The sequence below is a fragment of the Bos grunniens genome, chromosome 4 (assembly GCF_055505025.1).
Source record: "Bos grunniens cultivar Pamir isolate PY7600 chromosome 4, Bosgru_T2T1.0, whole genome shotgun sequence".
NCBI classification, from domain to species: domain Eukaryota; kingdom Metazoa; phylum Chordata; class Mammalia; order Artiodactyla; family Bovidae; genus Bos; species Bos grunniens.
The window spans coordinates 87,611,244-87,635,472 of record NC_141168.1 but is presented as its reverse complement, the minus strand read 5'-3'; the positions used below and the strand labels follow the sequence as shown (position 1 = coordinate 87,635,472).

General features: G+C 36.7%; 1 protein-coding gene across 9 annotated transcripts in view; it reads left to right on the top strand.

Annotated features, from left to right (window-relative positions):
• The window catches only part of RUNDC3B (RUN domain containing 3B), a 170,356-nt gene that overhangs the window by 106,477 nt on the left and 39,650 nt on the right, over positions 1-24,229 (top strand). For 7 of the 9 annotated variants that reach the window (XM_086397297.1, XM_086397294.1, XM_086397295.1 and 4 more), the window contains 2 exons: positions 9,460-9,628; positions 17,459-17,616. In XM_086397297.1, the coding sequence (XP_086253423.1) occupies positions 9,460-9,628; positions 17,459-17,616 (327 nt within the window). Of the gene's footprint in view, positions 1-636; positions 2,108-9,459; positions 9,629-17,458; positions 17,617-24,229 lie in introns of those variants that run through there. The other 2 variants (XM_086397301.1, XM_086397299.1) reach the window with 1 other exon arrangement.

The window sequence follows — 24,229 nt, the reverse complement described above, 5'->3', positions numbered from 1 at the left end:
TGTTATCAAACCGCCCACCAGAGAGGCCCTACCAGTTTAGATCCTATCAGCAGTATGTGACTGGGCCTGCCTCTGTCATTTACAATTAATCTTAAAGGTGTGGCTAATGCTCTAAATAGAAAATATCCTGTTGTTGTTTTTGGTTTGCATTTATTTGATTGCTGGTGAAGTTGAACTTTAAAAATATTAGTTATTAGTCTTTTAAAATAGAGTTTTATGCTTCTGAAGCTAAATATGTGAAATATGTTAATAGAAAACATCCTAAAATATATTTCATATTTAAAATTGGTTTAATTAAGTTTTAAATTGTGTATCAGTGATAAGATATAAATTTTTCTGAGTTACTGCTTGATATAACTTTAAACATCTTTTCATAAATGGATTTTAGGCCAAAAAAGTCTAGCAGTAGCTGATGATTGTTGGTCTTTTATAATGCCTTCAGTTTTTCACTTTTAAATATAGCATGCTTATAGTTAAGTATTTGTATTTAGAATGATTATTTCCTAAAGAGGCAAATTTCTACAGACAGAATTGCTGATTTTAAAAGATTGTAAATGATCAAGTATGCTGTTAAATTGCTTTTCATATATAGTTTAGCTGTACTTTTCATGTATAATTGGCTGTCCATATCTGCAGGGTTCACATCTGTGAATCAACCAACTGTGGATCAAATGTATACAGGACCCGGACATGTAAGAGACTTGAGCTTCCATGGACTCTGCTGTCTTGGGGGGCTCCTGGAAACAGTCCTTCCTGGATATTGAGGGACCTCTTGACCTTGTCTTTTCCCCTCTTAGGAGGGATAAGCTAAGGAGTTTTCTACCAAAGGCCAGTCTTTTGGCCTGTGTACTGCACCCCATCCTCTCTCTCCTGTTACGGTCTTAGCTCTGACAGTTGTTCCTTTCCATTGACCTTCCTTTTTCTAGATCTTCCTGCATGTCATAACGTATAAGCATGTTGTTATTTTTCCCTTCTTAAAAAAGGGAACCAAGTAATTTTCCGAACCCTGCATTCAACACTTCTAAGCTATTCCTTAGTTCCCTTTCTTTTATGACAGAACTGTGCCTCCTTTTTTTTTTTTTTTTTGCCTCCTTTCTCTCTTGATGGCTGAGATGGTAAAGAATCTGCCTGCAATGCAGGAGACCCAGGTTTGATCCCTGGGTTGGAAAGATCCCGTGGAAAAGGGAATGGCAACCCACTCCAGTATTCTTGGCTGCAGAGTACCACAGACAGAAGCCTGGAGGGCCACAGTCCATGGGGTGCAAAGAGTCGGACACGACTGAGCGACTAACACTTTCACTTCTCTTGAACTAGTCAAATGAGCTTTTAATAACTACCACTGACAGTACTCTTTTTCAGAGTCAGCAGGAATGTCTCCTTGCCAAAGCCAGAGGTCAGGTTCCTCACCTTACTTGACCTTTGAGCAGTATTGGATACTCAAAACTCCTCCTCTCAGCACTTTGCTACTTTTCATCCTATTTGCTCCTTCTTACTCTCTTTGACTGCTTTCTTCTCACTTCCCCAACCGCTAAATGTTGGACAATTTCCGAGCTCAGTTTTGAATCTCTGTCTATACCAAGTAGTTGCATCCAGGTTCACGGCTTTAAACACCATACTGCTCTTTCCGTATATATGCTTCCACCTAGAACACTACTCTGAACTCTGGACTCATACACGCAGCTGCCAACTTGACTTCTCCACCTGAATGTGTAATGAGCACCTCAGATGAAGCATGTACAATGAAGAACTCCTAATCCCACCACCGCCACCTCTGGGAAAAAACCACACTTCTTGCTTTAGTCTTTGCCATTCCTTGTATCGTAGTTCTAGCATGCCAGTTGCTTATGCTCAAAAACTTTGGGGTCAGTGTTGAATTCTGTCTTCCATAACCCATCAGTAAAATTTGCACCACCACTATCACCTCCTAAACTTAAATATGGAAATTTGCAAGAGTCTTCAAGCTCCACCTCTGACTCCTGTCATTTTTTCTCCATAGGACAGCCAGAGTGATCCTTTAGGAATATGTCAAATAATTTCATTCCTCTGTTCAAAACTTTCCAGTAGTTGCTTTCCTTCTGACTCAAAGTGAAAGACAAAATTCCTAGGTTTACCCGGCCTCCAGTTCCTCTCTGATCTCACATCCTATTCCCTGCCTTCTTACTCACTGTGCTTCAGTGACACTGGTCACCTTGTTTTCCTTGAGCACACCCAGCCCACATATGCGTCTTTCTGTTTTCTCTACTAGGAACGTAATCACTCTCAAGATATTGGCATGGCTACTTCCCTTATCTTTTCTAAAAGTCTGCTTAGTACCATCATAGTCAGGAAGCCTGCATGGAACATTCTCCCTAAAAGAGTGATACCAGTTCCCCTGACTGGGGTGACCTCAAGCAACTATTTTTCATCTCTTATTCTCATTTTCCTCCTTTGTTGAATGAACTTATTAGATAGTACAGCAACACTTCATGGGGTTATCATGAGGACTAATGAGGTAATGTACATGAAGTGTTCATACAGTTCCTTGGATCCCTATAGTTAGTATTTATTTTCCTCCTAGTCCTCACAAGGAACTTCCTTATTATCAGTTCTTCCTTTGTACTCCTGGGTGGTTTAAAATTATACATTATTTATGTTGTTATTATATAATATTTTGTTCTACCTTCTTTGGGTTTGTGATGGTCTTTTCTTACCTTTTTATAAAATAAGGTCTATTGAGATATCATTGACAGGTAAAATTTTAAGATATTTAAAGTGTACATCATGATGATTTGGTACCATATTCTGATAGTATATGGCTTCCCAGATAGCTCAGTGGTAAAGAATCCACCTGCCATCCCTGAAATTGGGAAGATCCCCTGGAGAAGGAAATGGCAACCCAATGCAATATTCTTGCCTGGAAGCCCCATGGAAGAGGAGCCTGGCAGGCTACAGTCCCTGGGATGACAATAAGTCAGACACAACTGAATACATTCTTCCTACCTCTGATAATGTACACCTTGTGGAAGGATTTTCCCCATCTCATTAACTAACATATCCATCATCTCACATATTTAACTTTTTATGTGTGTGGGATAACATTTAAGTTCTACTTTTGTAACTAATTTCAGTTATTCAATAGTGTTATCAACTATTATCACTATGTTTAACATTAGATCCTCAGACTTTATTAATCTTAGAGCTAAAAGTTTGTACCCTTTTACCAACCTCTCCCTAGTCTTCACTACCCTCTGGGAACCACTTTTCTACTCACTATTTTCATAAGTTTTACTTTTTAAGACTTCACATGTAAGTGATAACCTTCAATATTTGTCATTGACTTATCTCACTTAGTATAACGCCCTCAAGATTCTTCATGTTGTTGCCAGTGGCAGGATTTCCTAACCTCTTGCGGCTGAACAGGGTTCCATTGTATGCATGTACACACCACATCTTCTTTATCCATTCATTTGTTGATGGACACTTAGGTCCCGTCCATATATTGATTACTTACACTTCAGTAAAGAAGAGAGTACAGATATCTCTTCAAGATTCTGTTTTTATTTCCTTTTGATACATACCTAGAAGTGGAATTGCTGGACCATACAGTAGTTCTATTTTCAATTTTTTTGAGGAACCTTCCTACTGTTCTCCAAAAATCCAATTGATTTTCCATAATCAGTTGACACGGGTTCCCTTTTCTCCACATCCACATCTTTGTCCTCACTTATCTTTTTGATTATAGCCATTCTTTTTTTTTTAAGATGGCCCTTCTTGACAGATAGCGCTAGTGGTAAAGAACCCACCTGCCAATTTAGGAGACTTAAGAGGTGCAGGTTTGATCCCTAGATGGGGAAGATCCTCTGGAGAAGGAAATGGCAACCCACTCCAGTATTCTCGCCTGGAGAATCCCATGGAAAGAGGAACCTGGCGGGCTACAGTCCATGGGGTCCCAAAGAGTTGTGCACGACTAAAGTAACTTAGCATGCATGCATTCTGATAAATGTTAAGTGATATCTTGTGATTTTGATTTTCATTTTCCTGATGATAAGTGATGTTGAGTACCTTTTCATGTACCTGTTGACTGTCTTTCTATGTCTTTTTTGGAAAAATATTTATTCCATTCCTTTCCTGTTTTTCAGTCACATTGTTTTTTTTTTCTTTTTTTTGCAGTTGAGTTCTCTTGGATATTAACTCATTATCAGATATATGATTTGCCAATATTTCCTCCCTTTCAGGAGGTTGCCTTTTCATTCTGTCACTGGCTTCCTTTGCTATGCAGGAGACTTTTAGTCTGATGTAGACCCACTTCTTAGTTTTTGCTTTTGCTTTTTTTTTTGACTTTGTGTGTGTGTCTGTCAAATCCAAAAATCATTGTCAATACTGATGTCAAAAAACCCACTGTGTCACAAAACCCACTGTGTTTTCTTCTAGAATTTTTTTACAGTTTTGGGTCTTGTATTCAAATCTTTAATCAATTCAGACTTGATTTTTGCATATGGTATAAGATACACATATGGTATACAATACAAGATATACGATATGCATATGGTATAAGATATAAGGTCTAGTTTCATTCTTTGTGTGTGGCTGACTAGTTTTCTCAGCACCATTTGTTGGAAAAACTATCTTTCCCCATTGTATGTTCTTAACTCCTTTGTCATAAATATGTACATGAGTTTATTTCTGGGCTCTCTGTTCTGTTTTATTAATCTATGTATCTGTATTTATGCCAGTATTGTACTATTTTGATTACTATAGGTTTGTAATATATTTTGAAAGCAGAAAGTGTGATGCCTCCAGTTTTGTTCTTCTTCCTCTAAATTGCTTTGGCTGTTGGGTGTATGTTATGGTTCCACACAAATTTTAGAATTGTTCATTTTATTTCTGTGAAAAATGCATTGAAATTTTTGTAGGCATCACATTAAATATGTAGATTGATTTAGGTAGTATGGACATTTTAACAATATTAAGTCTTTCAATTTGTGAACACAAAATTATCTTTCCATTTAAGTGTCTTCTGCAGTTTTTCATCAACATCTTATAGTGTTTAGTGTATAGGTTGTCCACCTTCATAGTTAAATTTTTTGTAGATATTTTATTCTTTTTTGATGCAACTGAAAATGACATTGTTCTCATAATTTCTCTTTCTGATAGTTGATCATTAGTATATGGAAATGCAACTGATTTTTGTATATTGGTATTTATCCTGCAACTTTACTGAATTTGTTTATTGGTTCTAACAGTTTTTTTGGTAGTCTTTAGGATTTTGATATGTAATGTGATATGTGAATAATGACAGTTATATTTCTTCCTTTTTTACTTGGATGCCTTTTATTTCCTTTTCTTGCCTAATTGCTTTCTCATTAGAACTTCCAATGTCAAATATAAGTGATGAGAGTGGGCAGTCTTGTCTTATTCCTAATCTTAGAAGAAAAGGTTTCAGCTTTTTAGCGTTGAATATGGTCTTAGCTGTGGGCTCAATGAAAATAACCGATATTATGTTGAAGTATATTCCCTATGCCCAGTTTGTTGAGAGCTTTTATGATCTTTTCTTTCTCAAAACTTAAATTTACTTCTTTTCTTATAAGTAAATAAGGCTTATAAACATCCCTTGAAGTACTAATTCAGCTGCATCCTAAAAGTTTGATGTTATTTTTTATTTTTGTTGTTTAAAGTACAGTTTCCATTATAATTTTTTTGACCAAAGGTTATTTGGAATATAATTTTTAATTTTCAGATATTTTCAGTGAATTTGTTTTGGTTATAATTAGTGAATGTGGTCTACATAATATTATAGTTATTATAATACTTCCTTGAAATTTATTGAGAAATGATCTAGAATCAGTGGTATTCCAGTGAGTGGGTCCAATATTCATTAGATTATGCTTGTTAATGGTATTTTATGTCCTTTATCACTTATCCTTTTTTCATCTTTTTAATTATTTAAATGTATTAAGTTCTTCACTATGATATTTGACTTGTTGATTTTTCCTTGAGGTCCTTTGATTTTTACTGCATATTTTTTAAAATAACTTGTCAGATGCATACAAGTTTAGGATTCTTTATTCATCCTGATGTAATATATAGTAATTAAAAAAAATTCCTTGAAGTTTACTTAGTCGATATTAATGGAGTCTAACCAGTTTTGTTTAGATTAATATTTTTCTAGTGTCTTTTTTTAAAAACTATATTTAGTCTGACATACCTTCCATTTAGTATGTGAGAAATTGGTTTGACAGCTGTAGTAATATGTCATTAGTTGTAAGTTGTACCCTGATTTCAAGTGTGTTAATATGTGAAAAAATGTACAGTAAGAACTGATAAAATAGAGTTCACTTAATGATTCATGCCTTTGTGTTCTTAAAGTATACACACACACACATTTTAAAAATAGTACTTGAGTTTAAAAACTCTAGTTTAATGGGCTTTATGTTTTAACTGAGGTGCTTAGGGTATTTACTGATATTTTTGGGTTGATATCCACTCTATTGCTTTCTTAGGGCTTCCCAGGTGGCACTAGTGGTAAAGAACCCACCTGCCAATGCAAGAGATATAAGAGATGCAGGTTCGATCCCTGGGTCAGGAAGATCCCCTGGAAGAGGGCACGGCAACCCACCAGTATTCATGCCTAGAGAATCCCATGGACAGAGGAGCCTGGCAGGCTACAGTCCATGGTGTTGAGGTCCTTTAATTGACCGGAACCTGGTGGTCCGGAGTCGATGATAAGAAAGTAAAGGAGAGAGAAAGAGGCTGCTATTCCTTGGTTTACACAGAAAACCAATAAAACCCCTGGTATGGGGCTTGCACTGCTCACAAAGGCACCAGGCACCCTGTTGAGGGGGTGAAGGCACAGAGCGCCTTCTTGAGAGGGTCTTAGAAGCCCAGGCAGGAGAGTGAGCCCAGTGAGCCTCTGTGCTCCAGAGAATTAGCCTGAGAGAGAGAGACACACACACACACACACAGAGAAAGAAAGACATGGGGACCCAAGCTCTGATGGAGCAAAGGTGTTTTACTCAACATCGTGTGAGTATATATACTGTCTTTCAAGGTAGCTGTTTTCAGCAAAGATAAAAATCAAAAGTCCAGACTTACAAATTATCAAGGAAACATAAGGCGATCCATATCAAAGAGAGAGGGTTATAAATAATCACTTTTGCCATATGGTTCATAAAAAGGAAGAGGGTCGTAAATAGTTACTTATCACTGTATGGAAAAACTAAGGAAGGAAATGCATGCATTCTTAAACCCCCGGGAGTAGTTTGCTACTCCACTTAATTCCTGAATATTCAGGAATTAATAAGGGACAGAGGATTCATGACGGACCCAAAACAGCACACAGGAAGCCTCCTGTTAAATGCTTCCTGACACCATGGGGTTGCACAAAGTCGGACACGACTGAAGTGACTTAGCACAGCACACAACACATTCTTACTTTCTGTTTGCCCTACATTCTTCTCTACTCTTTCTGTCTTATGATTCTTTTTTTTGGGGGGGGGGTTAACTTTTCTTCTGCCATTTTATTCCTTATTCATTTTTAATTTATAGACTCTTCTTTTACTAGGCTTCTTTTATAGGCTTTTTTTTTTTTACTGGTGGTACTTTTACTAGTTTTACTATGCATATCTAAACCTTAACAAAGGCTAAATTTAATATCTTTACACTTATCCAGATGACTGAGGACCTTGTATTGTTTTAACTCTATAATCATCTCATGCTTGACATATGCTGTTACTGTCCAGAATTGTAAGTTTGCTGTTGGTTTATTTAAAACTCCATAAAACTAGACATTGTTGTTAGTGTTCTATACTCAACTTGTTTAGGTTTACCCACAAGTTCACTATTTTCTTTGCTTAGTGCTTCTTAACTCAGTTTCCCTTTTCCTAAATTACAATGATTAGGAAGTTTGTTTTAGTGAGAATTTGTTGGTAAATCCCTTAAATTTTAGTTTTCTCAAAATATGCTTATATTGCCCTCCTTCTGGAAGGATAATTATGCTGTACTTGCTAGCCTGTCTCAGCAGTTATTTTTTCTTAGCATTTTGACAATCTTTAATACTGTAATTTCTTCATATCTACCTTAAATGTTACTAATTCTCTTAAGTTTATCTGCTTTTTAGCTAATTCATTTAATTTTTAATGTCAAATACCATCATTTAAGAGCTCTGCTTGTCTCTTTTTCAAAACTGAAACCTTATTATCAGCTTTCCAGAGCCACAGATGTGACAGGCAGACTTCATTTGGCATGTTTGCTCATTGGTTTGTTTCTGAGATCATTAGCTAAGAACATCACCTGGGTTGAACTTTTATGTAGCAGTCTCTAATTCACGTCTGCAATGGGCTTGGACCTGACTCAGGAACCCAACAGATGCAAATACTGATAGTGGAGGATAAAGAAATAGAAGATCTTTCTTTGATCCTTGTGTTTTCTACCATTATAGCTATATTAACTTACAAAATTATAATTTCTGACCTGGAGTTCCTTGGGTTCATATTTTCTAGGTGTGTTTCCATCTTTTTAATTTTAATTTTTCTGTATTCATGTGTATTTTATAGATAGCTTACTGTTGGCACTTACTTGCCTTAATCAAACCAGAACATCTGACTTGGCTGTTAAGTTTAACCTATTTAAGATTTTTGTAATTTCTTTTGTATTAGTGCTTATTCTGCCACCTTATTTTTTGTTTTAAACTGTCTGTATTTTTTAATTTTGTTCCTCTGTTTGATAGATTAGAATTTTTTGTATACTTCGAGGGTCATAGAGACTATTTTTATGCTGTTTCTTAAATGTTAATATCATTGCTGGTATTCTAAAATTTATTTTCCCTGTTCCTTTTAAAGTGTATTTTTCTTCTAAACTAGACAATCATGTTAGCACACCTTTCTCTCCATTATTTAGCTTCTCTCCTACTTTTTCCTCACCTTGTTCTGTGTTTTCTACCATACTGATGTCATAAGGAATTTTACATATGGATTGTAATAGATTTTTTCTCTGCTTCACCTATGTCTCTCCTTCTTCCCCCCGTAGAAAGTGTTTAGGTATAACTGGTTTTCTGAACCTCTTGTTTTCAGTCAAAGCCAAGCTGATCGTGAGTATTGTGCTGATATTATACCCCCACTGGCAGCACACTGGAGATGTGCTGTCTGCCTTACAATGGAGATTGAACAGTCAGTGAGAACAGCCCAGAGAGAAAACTCTTCTCAGCACATGTGGAGTTTCTGGCTCTCTTCTTTGGAAGTTTTTTCACCTCTTTTCGGGACATTCTCATAGTTTTCTGTGTTAATGCCTTAGATCTGAGATCTGTAAACCTCACTTGAACTTCTGTAGCATCTGTAGGCCTGGTGATAATATCATTATTGTATAGTTAGTGCTGAACATTTTGGAGCTTACTTACCAGTAACTTGCAAATGCTGAAGTATTTCTAAAAAAACAACATGGAACATACTGTGAACTTTATTTCTTTAAAAATGTTGATCTTCTCAGTTCTGATAGTATCAGCAGTGACGAGGAAGAGCTAAGAACTCTGGGAAGCAGTGACAGTGAGAGCAGCACTCCAGAGAAGGCCGGGCCTCCAGTCATCATGGATGAGAACAGTTGGTTCAACAAATGTAAGAGAGTCAAACAGAAGTATCAGCTCACCCTGGAACAGAAGGTGTGTATCAGTCATCAGAAGTCATTTCATTTCGACTCTAGTTACTACCTTTAGACTGTCACTACCAAAAGATCTTTTAGCTAAACACAAGTATTTACCTATTGCTACTTCCTTTCTGTTCTTGGATTGTCCTCCTCTAAATTAAAAATCAGGCCCAATTTTAGGAGAGGCTTTTGTTTGCTAAACTTTTTCTAATTTTACATTTTAATATAACGCTGACCCATTTATTCTCCTGTATGCAGTTTCATTTATATGTTTGAAGTATTAATTTCTAGGGTTAATTTTATAAAAGATTATTTGGTTTATGAAAATGTAGTAATAGCGATTGCTTAAGAAATTCCATATATGTGTGTCTCTCTCCTTTTTTAAAAATCAGGTATTTTAGCAGCTTTTGTGTGTTAAGCACTATAGTAGGCAAAGGGGAGTACATAGCAGACTGGGATACCAACTAGCATCTTAACTCTTAATTTTCATGTATTGTTTATTTTCCTTTCTTCCCTTCCTTTCAAATTACTGTTATTCATAGATGAGCTACTTAGGAAAAGCCTTAGTGGAATTATCAATAGAATATTAGAACAATAAAAAATACACTGAGGAAAATGGTTACAAAGGAAATTTACAAATATGAAGAGATTTCCTGTAGACAAACAACTGCTAGTTAAGATATACAAAGAAAGCTTTAATACCTTGTGAAAGAAGAATTCCGGTTCCAGATACCAGCAAGAAGTCAGACTAAGATAACTAAAAGCCTTTACACTGTAAAAATCTGAAAATGCCAAGTAGAATAAAATTTTGAAACAGTTTCATACAGAACTTCTCTCTCAAAGAGTAAGAGCTCACTAAGGACATTGTCCAGGAATCAGTGATCAAGACCATCCCGCCCCCCCCCCGCCCCCGCCACCACCCCACCGCAAAAGAAATGCAAAACAGCAAAATGGTTATCCGAGGAGGCCTTACAAATAGCTGAGAAAAGACATAAAAGGCAAAGGAGAAAAGGAAAGATGTACCCATTTGAAGGCAGAGTTCCAAAGAATAGCCAGGAGAGATAAGAAAGGCTTCCTAAGTGAACACTGAAAAGAAACAGAGGAAAACAATAGAATAGGAAAGACTAGAGATCTCTTCAACAAAATTAGAAATACCAAGGGAACACTTCATGGAAACATGGGCACAATGAAGGACATAAATGGTAGGGACCTATCAGAAGCAGAAGATATTAAGAAGAGGTGGCAAGAATACACAGAAGAACTATACAAAAAAGGTCTTCATGACCCAGATAACCGCGATGGTGTGATCATTCACCTAGAGCCAGTCATCCTGGAATGTGAAGTCAAGTGGGCCTTAGGAAGCATCACTACGAACAAAGCTCGTGGAGGTGATGGAATTCCAGTTGAGCTGTTTCAAATCCTAAAAGATGATGCTGTTAAAGTGCTGCACTCAATATGCCAGCAAATGTGGAAAACTCAGCAGTGGCCACAGGACTGGAAAAGGTCAGTTTTCATTACAGTTCCGAAGAAAGGCAATGCCAAAGAATGCTCAAACTATAGCATAATTATACTCATTTCATACACTAGCAAAGTAATGCTCAAAATTATTCAAGCCAGGCTTCAACAGTATGTGAACCGTGAACTTGCAGATGTTCAAGCTGGATTTAGAAAAGGCAGAGGAACCAGAGATCAAATTGCCAACATTGGTTGGACCATCAAAAAAGCAAGAGAGTTCCAGCAAAGTATCTACTTCTGCTTTATTGACTATGCCAAAGCGTTTGACTATGTGGATCACAACCAACTTTGGAAAATTCTGAAAGGGATGAATACCAGATCACCTGACCTGCCTCTTGAGAAATCTTTATGCAGGTCAAGAAGCAACAGTTAGAACTGGACATGGAACAACAGACTGGTTCCACACTGAAAAAGGAGTACATCAAGGCTGTATATTGTCACATCATGAGAAATGCTGGACTGGATGAAGCACAAGCTGGAATCAAGATTGCTGGGAAAAATATCAATAACCTCAGATATGCAGATGACACCACCCTTATGGCAGAAAGCGAAGAACTAAAGAACCTCTTGATGAAAGTACAAGAGGAGAGTGGAAAAGTTGGCTTAAAACTCAACATTCAGGAAACTAAGATCATGGCATCTGGTTCCATCACTTCATGGGAAATAGATGGGGAAACAATGCAGACAGTGGGGCATTATTTTTTTGGGGCTCCAGAATCACTGCAGATGGTGACTGTAGCCATGAAATTAAAAGACGCTTGCTCCTTGGAAGAAAAGCTAAGACCAACCTAGACAGAATATTAAAAAGCAGAGACATTAATTTGCCAACACAGATCTGTCTAGTCAAAGCTATGATTTTTTCAGTAGTCATGTATGGATGCGAGAGTTGGACTATAAAGAGAGCTGTGTGCCGAAGAATTAATGCTTTTGAACTGCGGTATTGGAGAAGACTCTTGAGAGTCCCTTGGACAGCAAGGCGATCCAATCAGTGCATCCTGAAGGAAATTAATCCTGAATATTCACTGGAAGGACTGATGCTGAAGGTGAAGCTCCAATACTTTGGCCACCTGATGGGAAGAATTGACTCATTTGAAAAGACTCTGATACTGGGAAAGATTGAAGGCAGGAGGAGAAGGGGATGACAGAGGACAGGATGGTTGGATGGCATCACTGACTCAATGAACATGAGTTTGAATAAGCTCCAGCAGTTGATCCTGGACAGGGAAGCCTGGTGTGCTGCAGTCCATGGGGTCACAAAGACTCGGACACAACTGAGTGACTGAACTGAGCTGAAGGACTCTATAAACAAGGAAGGGCCTAAAAACAAGTGGGGCATATTGAGTTAAAGGCATTGCGAACTCCTGGGGTGGTGGTGAGGGGCCATTCCCTTAACCTAGGTACCTGTGTTTTAATACCAACAGGACACAGCAAATCTAGGCCCACTATCATTCAAGTTGGAAACTGAACCTCGAAGACAGGAATGAGACTCACAGTGGCAGAGTAAGCACAGAAATTGGTAAACCTTGACTACATGAGATAGCAGCAGCAGTAGTAATGCCAGTATGGGGCAGCAGTGATGATCTGGAATATGCTTAAGAACTGGAGAAGTTCCCCTTCTTTGCAGGGGAAGTCGATGAGCTCTGATTTGCTTTCATTTGCCAATTTCTCTGGGATAAATACTCCCGTCATGGCCAACTTAAAACTACCTGTTTGATGTTACTGAATGCAAGATAAGGGGGAGATGTTTTTCTCCCAGAGAAATACAATGACTGTGACTTGAAGAGCACAGATAGCAATAATATACTGTTGTAAAATATTTGGGAAGTGATGGATTTTGAGTAGTTATTTTTACTCAACTACTACTATTTGAGTAGTAGTTATTTTAAATAGTTTTTAAATACAGTTTACTTAATCCTTGTTTTTCAATTGAATTTACTTAACTGAGTTTATATAATTTAATTGTTAATAATAGCAATGTTTTAATGACTGAATTACAAAATATCGGAAGCTTAACATTTAGGTCTGGCTTCAGACCTCCCTGGGAAGTAAAATGGAACTAAACACTATCTAAAAGTATCAGAAAGGGTGAGAAAGGGTGATTGAAGTTAAAGCCTCTTAGGATCTATGTATTATAAGTAGTGTAGTGTAAAAGGAGTGTAGACACCCTTTTTAAGGTATATGCCTGTTTCCAAAATTACAGTTAAAGAAACAGAATATTTAGTTTTTAAACTGATAATAAGAAAGAGAAGAAATAAAGAAAATGTGATCATTACAATAGAAAAGAGCAAATGAGAAAAAATGAAGATAGTATTTAAAAAAATAAACACAAAATAACAGAAATCTCAATACAGCCAAGAGTCAACATTGCCATAAAAGGGAAAGGTATAAGCTTGACAATTAAGACAAACTCTTGAGAATGCCTGGTGGTCCAGTGGTTAAGCCTGTGTGCTCTCACTGCCCAAGGCTCTGGTTCAACCACTGTTCAGGCAACTAAGACCCCACAAGCTAAAACGGAGAAGCCGAAAAAATAATAATTTTAAAAATTAATTTAAAAAAAAAGACAAACTCTTAAATTTATTTTTTGTTTTTTTTTAAATTAAATTTATTTATTTTAATTGGAGGCTAATTACTTTACAATATTGTAATGGTTTTTGCCTTATATTTATTTTTTAAATCATAAGTTTTAGTGACATGCTGTCCATCTGTAAAAGGCATGCATAAAATAGTGACTCAAAAAACGTTGAAACTAGGAGGATAAAATAGAGTAGGCAAATATTAACCAAAATAATTCTATATCAGTGTAATTCACACTAGACATCAAGGCAAAAAGTATTATTAAGACTAAAGAAAGATATTGCCTTTTTAAAAGAGAAGAATTTACCAGCAATCTGTAACAGTACTGAACTTACATGCATTTAAAAATTCAGCCATGAAAAATATGAAATAGAAATTAATAGAGTATCTAGGAAAAATGAATAAATCCATAATAATAGTAGAAAATTTTTACCTCCCAATAATTACAGATTAAACAGACAAAAACTTGGTAAGGATGTAATGACCTTGAGCAATGCAACTAGTAAGCTTGAAGTAAATTATGGTAGGGACTTCTCTGGTGGCTCAGTGGTAAAGAATCCACCTGCTGGTCAATGAATGCATTATTTACAATTTTTATTAGTGGACTGCCAGTGCATAAGATCTGGATTCGATCCCTGATCCAGGAATATCCCACATGCCTCAGAGCAACTGAGTCCATGTACCTCAGCTATTAAGTCTGTGCTCTAAAGCCTGGTGGGTAACCACTGAAACCCGCGTGCCCTAGAGCCCGGGCTGCACAACAAGAGAAGCAATTGCACCTTCTGGGGAGAAGCCCATGCACCACAGCTGGAGAGCACCCCCCACATTCTACGCCTGGAGGAGAGCCCACGCAGCAATGAAGACTCCGCCCAGCCAAAAATAAATAAATAAATTTACTTTTTTTAATATGGTAAATGCTAACAATTAGAATACACATTCTTTTAAAGCATACATGGGACAACTATTCCATTTTTTATGGGCTATACTAGGTCACAAAGCAAATACAAAAAATGATACAATAGTGACCACAATACAATAAAATTAGATTCAATAGAAAAAGGTTACCACCACCTAAAGTACACCAATGGAGATTTTAAAAAAATAAAGTCTTCTAAGTTATGGGTCAAAAAGAAATGAGACAATACTTAGAAATGAACAGGAATGAAAACAATGGACACCGATAGTACTAAGTTGCAACTTGCACAGTACTCGGAGAACTACTTATCCTAGAAAAGAATGAAAATTAAAGAGCGAAGCATCCAAGAGTAAGCAGAAACAACAAACCAGTTCAAAATAATAAAAATAAAAGCAGGTATTAATGAAGTAAACAGAAGTACATAATCAGTTAAACCAAAAGCTGATTATCTGTACAAACCAATTAAATAGAATCAGCCATAATTAAATTTAAAAGAGTTGAGGCACAGATAGACGATTTTAAGAATTAAAAGAGAATAGACAGTATAACTATAAATGCCAGGGAGAGCCCTCCCATAATTATTAATAATTTTATCAATTTTATGTCAGTACCTTAGAAAATTTAGATGAGTTTTTATAAATACTACTTCTCAAAACTTACAGACCTATAATCATTGAAGAAATTAAACAACTAGCTTAAAATCTGTTCCCTCCTTCACCTCAAATCACCAGACCTGTTTGGTTTCTGAGGTAGATGCTACCAAATGTTCAGGAGGCAGTAATTCCTGTTTTCTACTGGCTGTTTTTGAGAATAGGAAAAAGAAGGAATCGTTTCCAATTGATTTTATGAATTCAGTATAACTTGGATACTGAATATATCCGATATATTCAGTATATATTTGATACTGAATATAAAGTCACATGAATTCAAATGGGATATGGTTAGTGTTAAAACCTGTGGTATGAACAGTTCAGCATTATCTAATAAGTGCACAGATATCTAAGGCCTATGACCCAGCAACTCTACTCCTAGTCATGTGTCCCAGAAACTCTCAGATGTCTGTACCAGGTATCGTATAACGGACTGTTCACGGTAATGTTGTTTATATTAAGAAATATGGGAAATAATCTAAATGGCCATTGATAGGAGAGTGAGTAAGCCACAGTATTCATACAACAGAATACTGTGCACTGTTGAGAGTAAAGGCAGCAACTGTAGTGAGACTCATCACTAGACGAAAAAGCAAGTTGCAAAAGAATATGGGTAAAACTCAGCCAAACTAAACAGTATATTGTTTAAGAAGACACATTTGTGGTGATGCTGGAGGAAAAGCAAGGGGGTGATAAACACAAATCTCAGGATGTTGTCATCCCTCCAGAGAACAGGGGATGTGATCAGAAAGACACGGTATGACTCTGAAAGTACTGGCAGTGAATCCAGGTGCTGGGAATTTGTGTTGTTTAATTACTGATGTTTAAAAATAATCATGCATAGCTTAAACTAAGCTGTGTACACATATAACAGTTTCATTTGTAAAAATTAAATTTATTTTTAATTTTTGAGATTTTATTATGGAGAAAACCAAATATTTGAAAATTGACAGGAAAAAAAATCTGAAAAAGAATAGTACTAGTTGCTATTAATATGTATTATGAATACGTATTAGGAATAGTACTAGTTGCTATTAATACGTATTATGAAGCCAGAATAGCTAAAGTAGTTTTCTAATGTTAAGCGCGTAAAAAGGATAAGAAATGGAATAGAAGAACACTTTAAGAAAAAAAAAGTCTAATGAATATCCTAAGAAGAAAGCACATTGTATCTAAAAATTATAGAATGCCATGAGAAGGGAACAGCAGAAAACATGAAAAAAAGTTTGGAAATTAAAAATAAGATTTCTTGAGTTCAGAAATTTAGTATAAGGATTTGGAGAATAAATTAAATGAACACTCCTAGAAAGCAGGGCAAAAGGACAAAGAACTAATAAGTGAGTTAAAAGATAAGGGAGAATCTGTCTTTAAGTGTCTGCTAATAATTTTAGCCACGAATTATACATTGCATACAGGATACCAGGTATTAATAGTATTCTAAACACTTTACCTTTCATTTAATCTTCTCAGCTGGATACCCTTTTTGTTCCCACATTTTTAGATGATGAAACAAAGACCCAGAGAGATTAAATACTTTACCCAAGCACACTTAGTTTATAAGTAGTAGAGCTGGAGTTTGACACGAGACAGTCCCTTACGCTGTAGGCCTAACCTAGACATTATGCTGCTTTCCTGTACTATGCTAATGCTAAAATGTTAATAACTGTTTTTGAAAAATAATCACTGAGAGGCAGATTTTTAATTAATAATTCTATAATTAAGTCTGTTTTGAAGCCTGAAGGCATTTAGAGTGTTTATCACTGTTGCAGAGCTTAGAAATTATAATATTTTAACTCAGGTTTATGTTAAATTATAAACATACTTCATTGAACTTTCAGTTCAGTTCAGTTGCTCAGTCGTGTCCGACTCTTTGCGACCCCGTGAATTGAAGCACGCCAGGCCTCCCTGTCTATCACCAACTCCCGGAGTTCCCTCAAACTCATGTCCATCGAGTTGGTGATGCCATCCAGCCATCTCATCTCATCCAGCCATCTCATTGAACTTTAGAGAACTTTAAATAATGGAGAACATATGTTAAATTTTTAATTCAGTTAAAACCATTTTATTTACCATTTCTTCAGTGATACTTTGAAATAATTTCATTACAACATAGCTAAGAATAACATTTAATCTACTCAGCATTTATCTTCAAGATACATATTAGAATTTTGCACTTGTTATTTATTTCCAGGGTTATCTTGAAGAACTCTTACAACTTCGAGAGAACCAGCTGTCTGAATCTGTCGCTCAGAATAAAATACTACTACAGAGGATTGAAGATTCTGACCTGGCTCATAAACTGGAGAAGGAACAATTAGAATATATAATTGTGGAGCTTCAAGATCAGCTGTAAGTGAGTCCTTTTGGAAAAGTTTGGGCAGTATGTAAAGTTAAGAAAAATGTCATGTTTGGTGTAGGATTCAATTTCCAAGAAATCTGATTGCCTGCTATTTAGGTCTTTTTCACTTAGTCTTTTTAAAAAAGTTTCCTTTTTTCTTGTAAAACTAATCCATGTTCCCTGTAGAAACATTCCAAAATATGGGAAGAAGATAAAAAGCACCTTCTGTTGTGTTACCCAGAGTTAACTGTGATAATATGGTGTGTGTTATTCCAAATGTATATGCATAATTTTCAGGTTTTAGTGATTGCAAAAAGATGGCATATAAGAGCATCCATTCAAAGTACACTGTACTACTGAACATACAGTGCCACTAGATAAACTTTTTGTTACCAGGATGTGCCAGAATGCACTGAGTGCAGTTTAGTAGAGCTGACATTTTTTTCATAGAAAGTTTTTTGTTGTTGAAAACTGTGTATTGATCTACAATCTGGCACAGCTCCTTAGAGTAGTGTTTAAAGTACTAGTTTAAAGCACTTTTACTAGCCATACCGTTTTGTCAAACAATTTTATCAATTAGTTGTTTATAGTGAAAACCTCCTCATGTTAATATTTACTTAATGTTAAGGATGGTTTTAAATTTTTTTCTTTTTTAAAATTAATTTATTTTAATTGGAGACTAATTACTTTACAATATTGTGGTGTTTTTTGCTGTACATTGACATGAATCAGCCACGGGTGTACCTATGTCCTGAACCCCCCCTCCCACCTCCCTCCCCATCCCATCCCTCTGGGTTGTCCCAGTGCACCAGCTTTGAGGGCCCTGTTTCATGCATTGAACTTGGACTGGTCATCTATTTCACATATGGTAATATACATGTTTCAGTGCTATTCTCTCAAATCATCCCCCCCTCGCCCTCTCCCACAGAGTCCAAAAGTCTGTTCTTTATATCTGTCTCTTTTGCTGTCTCATATATAGGGTCGTCGTCATCATCTTTCTAAATTCCATATATATGCATTAGTATACTGTATTGGTGTTTTCTTTCTGACTTACTTCACTCTGTATAATAGGCTCCAGTTTCATCCACCTCATTAGTACTGATTCAAATGCATTCTTTTTAATAGCTGAGTAATACTCCATTGTGTATATGTACCACAGCTTTCTTATCCATTCCTCTGCTGATGGACATCTAGGTTGCTTCCATGTCCTGGCTATTGTAAACAGTGCTGCGATGAACACTGGGGTACACGTGTCTCTTTCAGTTCTGGTTTCCTCAGTGTATATGCATAGCAGTGGAAATAATTTCAAACTTTCAGAAAGGTTGCAAAGATAGTACAAAATAATGTCTATATGCTGTTTCCTAGCTTCATCAATTTTCAGCATTTTCCACATGTCATGATTCTCTCCTCCTTGTATATGTGGACATGTTTTTTTGAACTACCCGAAAGGTTGCATACCTCAGAGCATTTCAGTGTGTTTTTCCAAGAACAATAACATTACCCTACACACTCACAGTTCCGCTCTCATTGTAAGAAATTTAAATCAGTAGAATACTTCCATTTTACCTATATCTCATATTTCACTTTCATCAGTTGTCCAAGTAATGTTTCATATTGCTTTCGTTTTTTTGGTACAGGATCTAATCCAGGATCACATTTTGCATTGACTCTCAGTATCTTCAGTTACTTTTAATGTTAGCATTTCAGTGGTTATCTCAATTGAGATTGGTATTTCTGAGAACACAAGCTAGAAATTTTATAGACTGTCCCTCAGTTTGAGTTTGTTTACTTTTTCTTGTAATTAGAATGAGCTTATCCATTTGGGGCTGGAATAGTAAGCAAGCAGTGTGTTCTCAGGGTGTCACATCCAGAGGTCCATGAAGTCTGTTGGCCTTTTATTAGTGATGTTAATTTTAATCATTTGGTTAAGATGTTTTTCTCTTCTGTATAGTTACTGCTGTTCCTTCTGTAATTAACACATAATTTGCATGGAGATACTTTGCAACCAAGAAAATTAAATGCTTTTTTTAAGTAAAAAAGTTTTATTAAGGAACATAAAAATTTAGTGTTTCTAGGAATTTGTGTCTTGATAAGAATTACGTTCACTTATTGTTTCTGAAGATTTTTAAAAAATATTTTAAAGAGAATGTGTCCTGTGGGGTCCCTCTCACTGAGGAGCACATTAATACTACTAATCCTATAGTGTCCCTCACTACTATAAGCAGGGAGAAAAATATCATGAAGCAAACCATAGAGATTTCTGGTTATTTCTTTACAATTAAAAGATTAAGAAAGTAATTTTTCTTTTGCAAGTAATACTGGTAGTTTTTCTAAATGCTTTTAACCTAAAAATAATTATGTAGTCGGTTTTTATTTCATCACAGAGCTATTTCCATTTGAAGAATTAAATTTGAATGCATCACATTTATTTTACTTCTGATAATTTAAAGGAAAGTCTCAAACTTTTTAGTTTAAAAAAGAATTTGTGAGTTAGGTTTTATCTTATTGCTATAATAGAAGTGTCCTTGATCTTTCTGGTTTTGCAAAGAAACCTTACAATTGTTTTTAATCTCTTTAAGTTACTAATAGTTACTAATCAAATACTAATCAATTTAAGTTTTAATCTCTTTAAGTTACTAGATTAATCTAGTTAATCTCTTTAAGTTATTAGAGCAAAAAATAAAAAGTTAAAGTCACTGATGAGAATTAGGTTATTGAATTTAGAGATTAAAGATTTATTTTCACATAACATGGTTGCAGTCTCAGGATGGGTTGTAAATTGGTGCCTTACAAGATCCCTTTATACAGAAAGCATTGCAGAACACTTAATAGAAGAGTAGGTGTTTTCTAGAATGTTTACGATTTGCTACGTTATCAGAATCACATTTAAGGTACAGATAATCTCTGGCATTTTTGAAACTGTAGGGAGAGAGTAGACATTTTTTCTTCCCTATGTCACTGAGATTTTTTTCCAACAGGAAGGTCTGCAGTCAAAGATATAACATATAAGGAAAAAGGTTAGAAGAGGAGCATTAAATGGAATATGAAGTATGAAATATTTGCTTCTACGTTATGTTGATTATCTTTTCCTGGGTGATTAAGATAATTTGCCACTTAACTTTTTATATATTTCTCAAAGGTTAGATGTGTTTTTTAATTACCATTAAAATATGCTTTAATAATGTCTTTAAATACTCGTGAAATCTGAACATTGTGTAGTTTGGGCAGTAGATGATATCATAGAGGAGCATTCCACAGCTTCATCGCAGATCAGGACTGTGCTCAGATACTGGCTCTGACCTTGCCTATTATGAGCTCAATCTCAGTTGAATTATTTCCTTGGAGCCTCTGTTGCCTTATTTGTAACATGGGGATAATACTTGTGTTGTGGGTTATTGTAAGTATTAAGTCATATCATGTTTAATACTGTTAGGACAAAGAAGGTAATCAAGATTATTAGTCTGTTTTGGCTTGTAGAAACCGTAGATCTCCTTAATATAATCACTCAGATGAATATTGAGTTTAAAATGTTTTACCTTAACATGCCTAAATGGTACAGGTCAGACAGTGAGTTTGGACTTGATTGTATTATCCCTGAGTATCAAGGAATTCACTTTTGAGATTGAGTTTCTAGATGGTGTGCTATGCTATGCTAAGTCACTTCAGTCTTGTCTGACTCTTTGCGACCCTGTGGGCTGTAGCCTATTCGACTCCTCTGTCCAAGGGGATTCTGTAGGCAGAAATACTGGAGTGGGTTGCTGTGCCTTCCTCCAGGGGATCTTCCCTACCCAGGGATTGAACCTGCGTCTCTAAAGTCTCCTGCGTTGGCAGCCAGGCTCAATGGTAGTTGGATGAATATTTATGATAATATTATAGATCTGTGATAGGCATTCAGAGAGATGTTCTGTCTGTTGTACAAGTGATTCTTTGTGAAACATTCATTGCAGACTTTGAGAACAGTCTCATAACAGGATACAAGAGCTAAACACCTTGTCATAATAATTATCGATAAAGGGTAAAATGATTTTTTTCTAGTTGATGAAATTTTTCTATTCGTGATTTGAAAAATAGGAGTAGTAAAATGTTTTAGAGGGCTCCCTAGAGAAGGGAGTGAAGAGTCTTGACTAGCAGAGTGAAGAATCATGCATTGCTAAAACTAGGCCACTGTTCTGGTTCAACACTGTTCCAGTTCAAGGCTGTATATTGCATAATGGTGTAGTTCATGGTGAGTAGTAATGGTGTGATCTGTTGGCCTGAAAACCAGAAGTCATTGATGTTTTGGCACCCTGGCTCACAACTTTTAGGATGACTGGTATGGATTCTAACAGAGTGCAATGATGTCATCATAGCCGAGTTAAAAATGGGAAAATCATGGCAGTTCCTGGTTGTATATATTTTTGGCAGGTAACAGCTATTAAAATATCAAATTACAATTAGGCCGACATATATTACACATAGAAGAACTGTACAAAAAACATCTTCACGACCCAGATAATCACGATGGTGTGATCACTCACCTAGAGCCAGACATCCTGGAATGTGAAGTCAAATGGGCCTTAGGAAACATCACTACGAATGAAGCTAGTGGAGGTGATGGAATTCCAGTTGAGCTATTTGAAATCCTGAAAGATGATGCTGTGAAAGTGCTGTACTCAATATGCCAGAAAATCTGGAAAACTCAGCAGTGGCCACAAAGCTGGAAAAGGTCAGTTTGCATTCCAGTCCTGAAGAAAGGCAATGCCAAAGAATGCTCAAACTACCGCACAATTGCACTCATCTCACACACTAGTAAGGTAATGCTCAAAATTCTCCAAGCTAGGCTTCAGCAATACGTGAACTGTGGACTTCCAGATGTTCAAGCTGGTTTTAGAAAAGGCAGAGGAACCAGAGATCAAATTGCCAACATCCACTGGATCATCGAAAAAGCAAAAGAGTTCCAGAAAAACATCTTTTTCTGCTTTATTGACTATGCCAAAGCCTTTGACTGTGTAGATCACAACAAACTGTGGAAACTTCTGAAAGAGATGGGACTACCAGACCACTTGACCCACCTCTTGAGAAACCTGTATGCAGGTCAGGAAGCAACAGTTAGAATTGGACATGGAACAACAGACTGGTTCCAAATAGGAAAAGGAGTACGTCAAGGCTGTATATTGTCACCCTGTTTATTTAACTTACATGAAGAGTACATCATGACAAATGCTGGGCTGGAGGAAGCACAAGCTGGAATCAAGATTGCCGGGAGAAATATCAATAACTTCAGATATGTAGATGTCACCACCCTTATGGCAGAAAGCGAAGAACTAAAGATTCTCTTGATGAAAGTCAAGGAGGAGAGTGAAAAAGTTGGCTTAAGGTCAACATTCAGAAAACTAAGATCATGGCATCTGGTCCCATCACTTCATGGCAAATAGATGGGGAAACAATGGAAAAAGTGACAGACTTTATTTTGGGCGGCTCTGAAATCACTGCAGATGGTGATTACAGCCATGAAATTAAAAGACGCTTTCTCCTTGGAAGAAAAGTTATGACCAACCTAGATAGCATATTCAAAAGCAGAGACATTACTTTGCCAACAAAGGTCCATCTAGTCAAAGCTATTGTTTTTCCATTGGTCATTTATGGATGTGAGAGTTGGACTATAAAGAAAGCTGAGTGCCATAGAATTGATGATTTTGAACTGTAGTGTTGGAGAAGACTCTTGAGAGTCCCTTGGACTGCAAGGAGATCCAACCAGTCCATCCTAAAGGAGATCAGTCCTGAATATTCATTGAAAGGACTGATTCTGAAGCTGAAATTCCAATGCCTTGGCCACCTGATGGGAAGAACTGACTCATTGGAAAAGACCCAGTTGCTGGCAAAGACTGAAGGCGGGAGGAGAAGGGGATGACAGAGGGCGAGATGGGTGGATGGTGTCACCAACTCAATGGACATGAGTTTAAGTAAACTCCGGGAGTTGATGATGGACAGGGAAGCCTGTGGTGCTGTAGTCCATGGGTCCCAAAGAGACAGACATGACTGAGTGACTGAACTGAACTGAATACAGGCAAATACTTCAGGCCACCAATAGATGGCGCTCTCTCACTGTACATAATACATTCTTACCCTCCTCTCTAGCTCAATTGAGCTAGGACTTGGAGATGATTGACCTGTAGTAATGCAGCAATGGCACCCCACTCCAGTACTCTTGCTTGGAAAATCCCATGGACAGAGGAGCCTGGTAGGCTGCAGTCCATGGGGTCACGAAGAGTCGTACTCGACTGTGCAACTTCACTTCCAGTTTTCACTTTCATGCATTGGAGAAGGAAATGGCAACCCACTCCAGTGTTCTTGCCTGGAGAATCCCAGGGACGGGGGAGCCTGGTGGGCTGCTGTCTATGGGGTCGCACAGAATCGGGCACGACTGAAACGACTTAGCAGCAGCAGCAATGCAGCTTTGTGCGGTTTTTCTTTGCCTTCATGGCAAACCTCAACCTCAGGAGCCTCGACCATCTTCCATCAAGTAGCTCTTACTTGTTTGTCGTTGTTAAAACTGTTGTCTTAAAGTTATTGTAATATTTCTTTAATTAATAGGAATTTAACAAATATTTTACACTAGGTTTGAAGTTTAGTTAGGATTGTCAC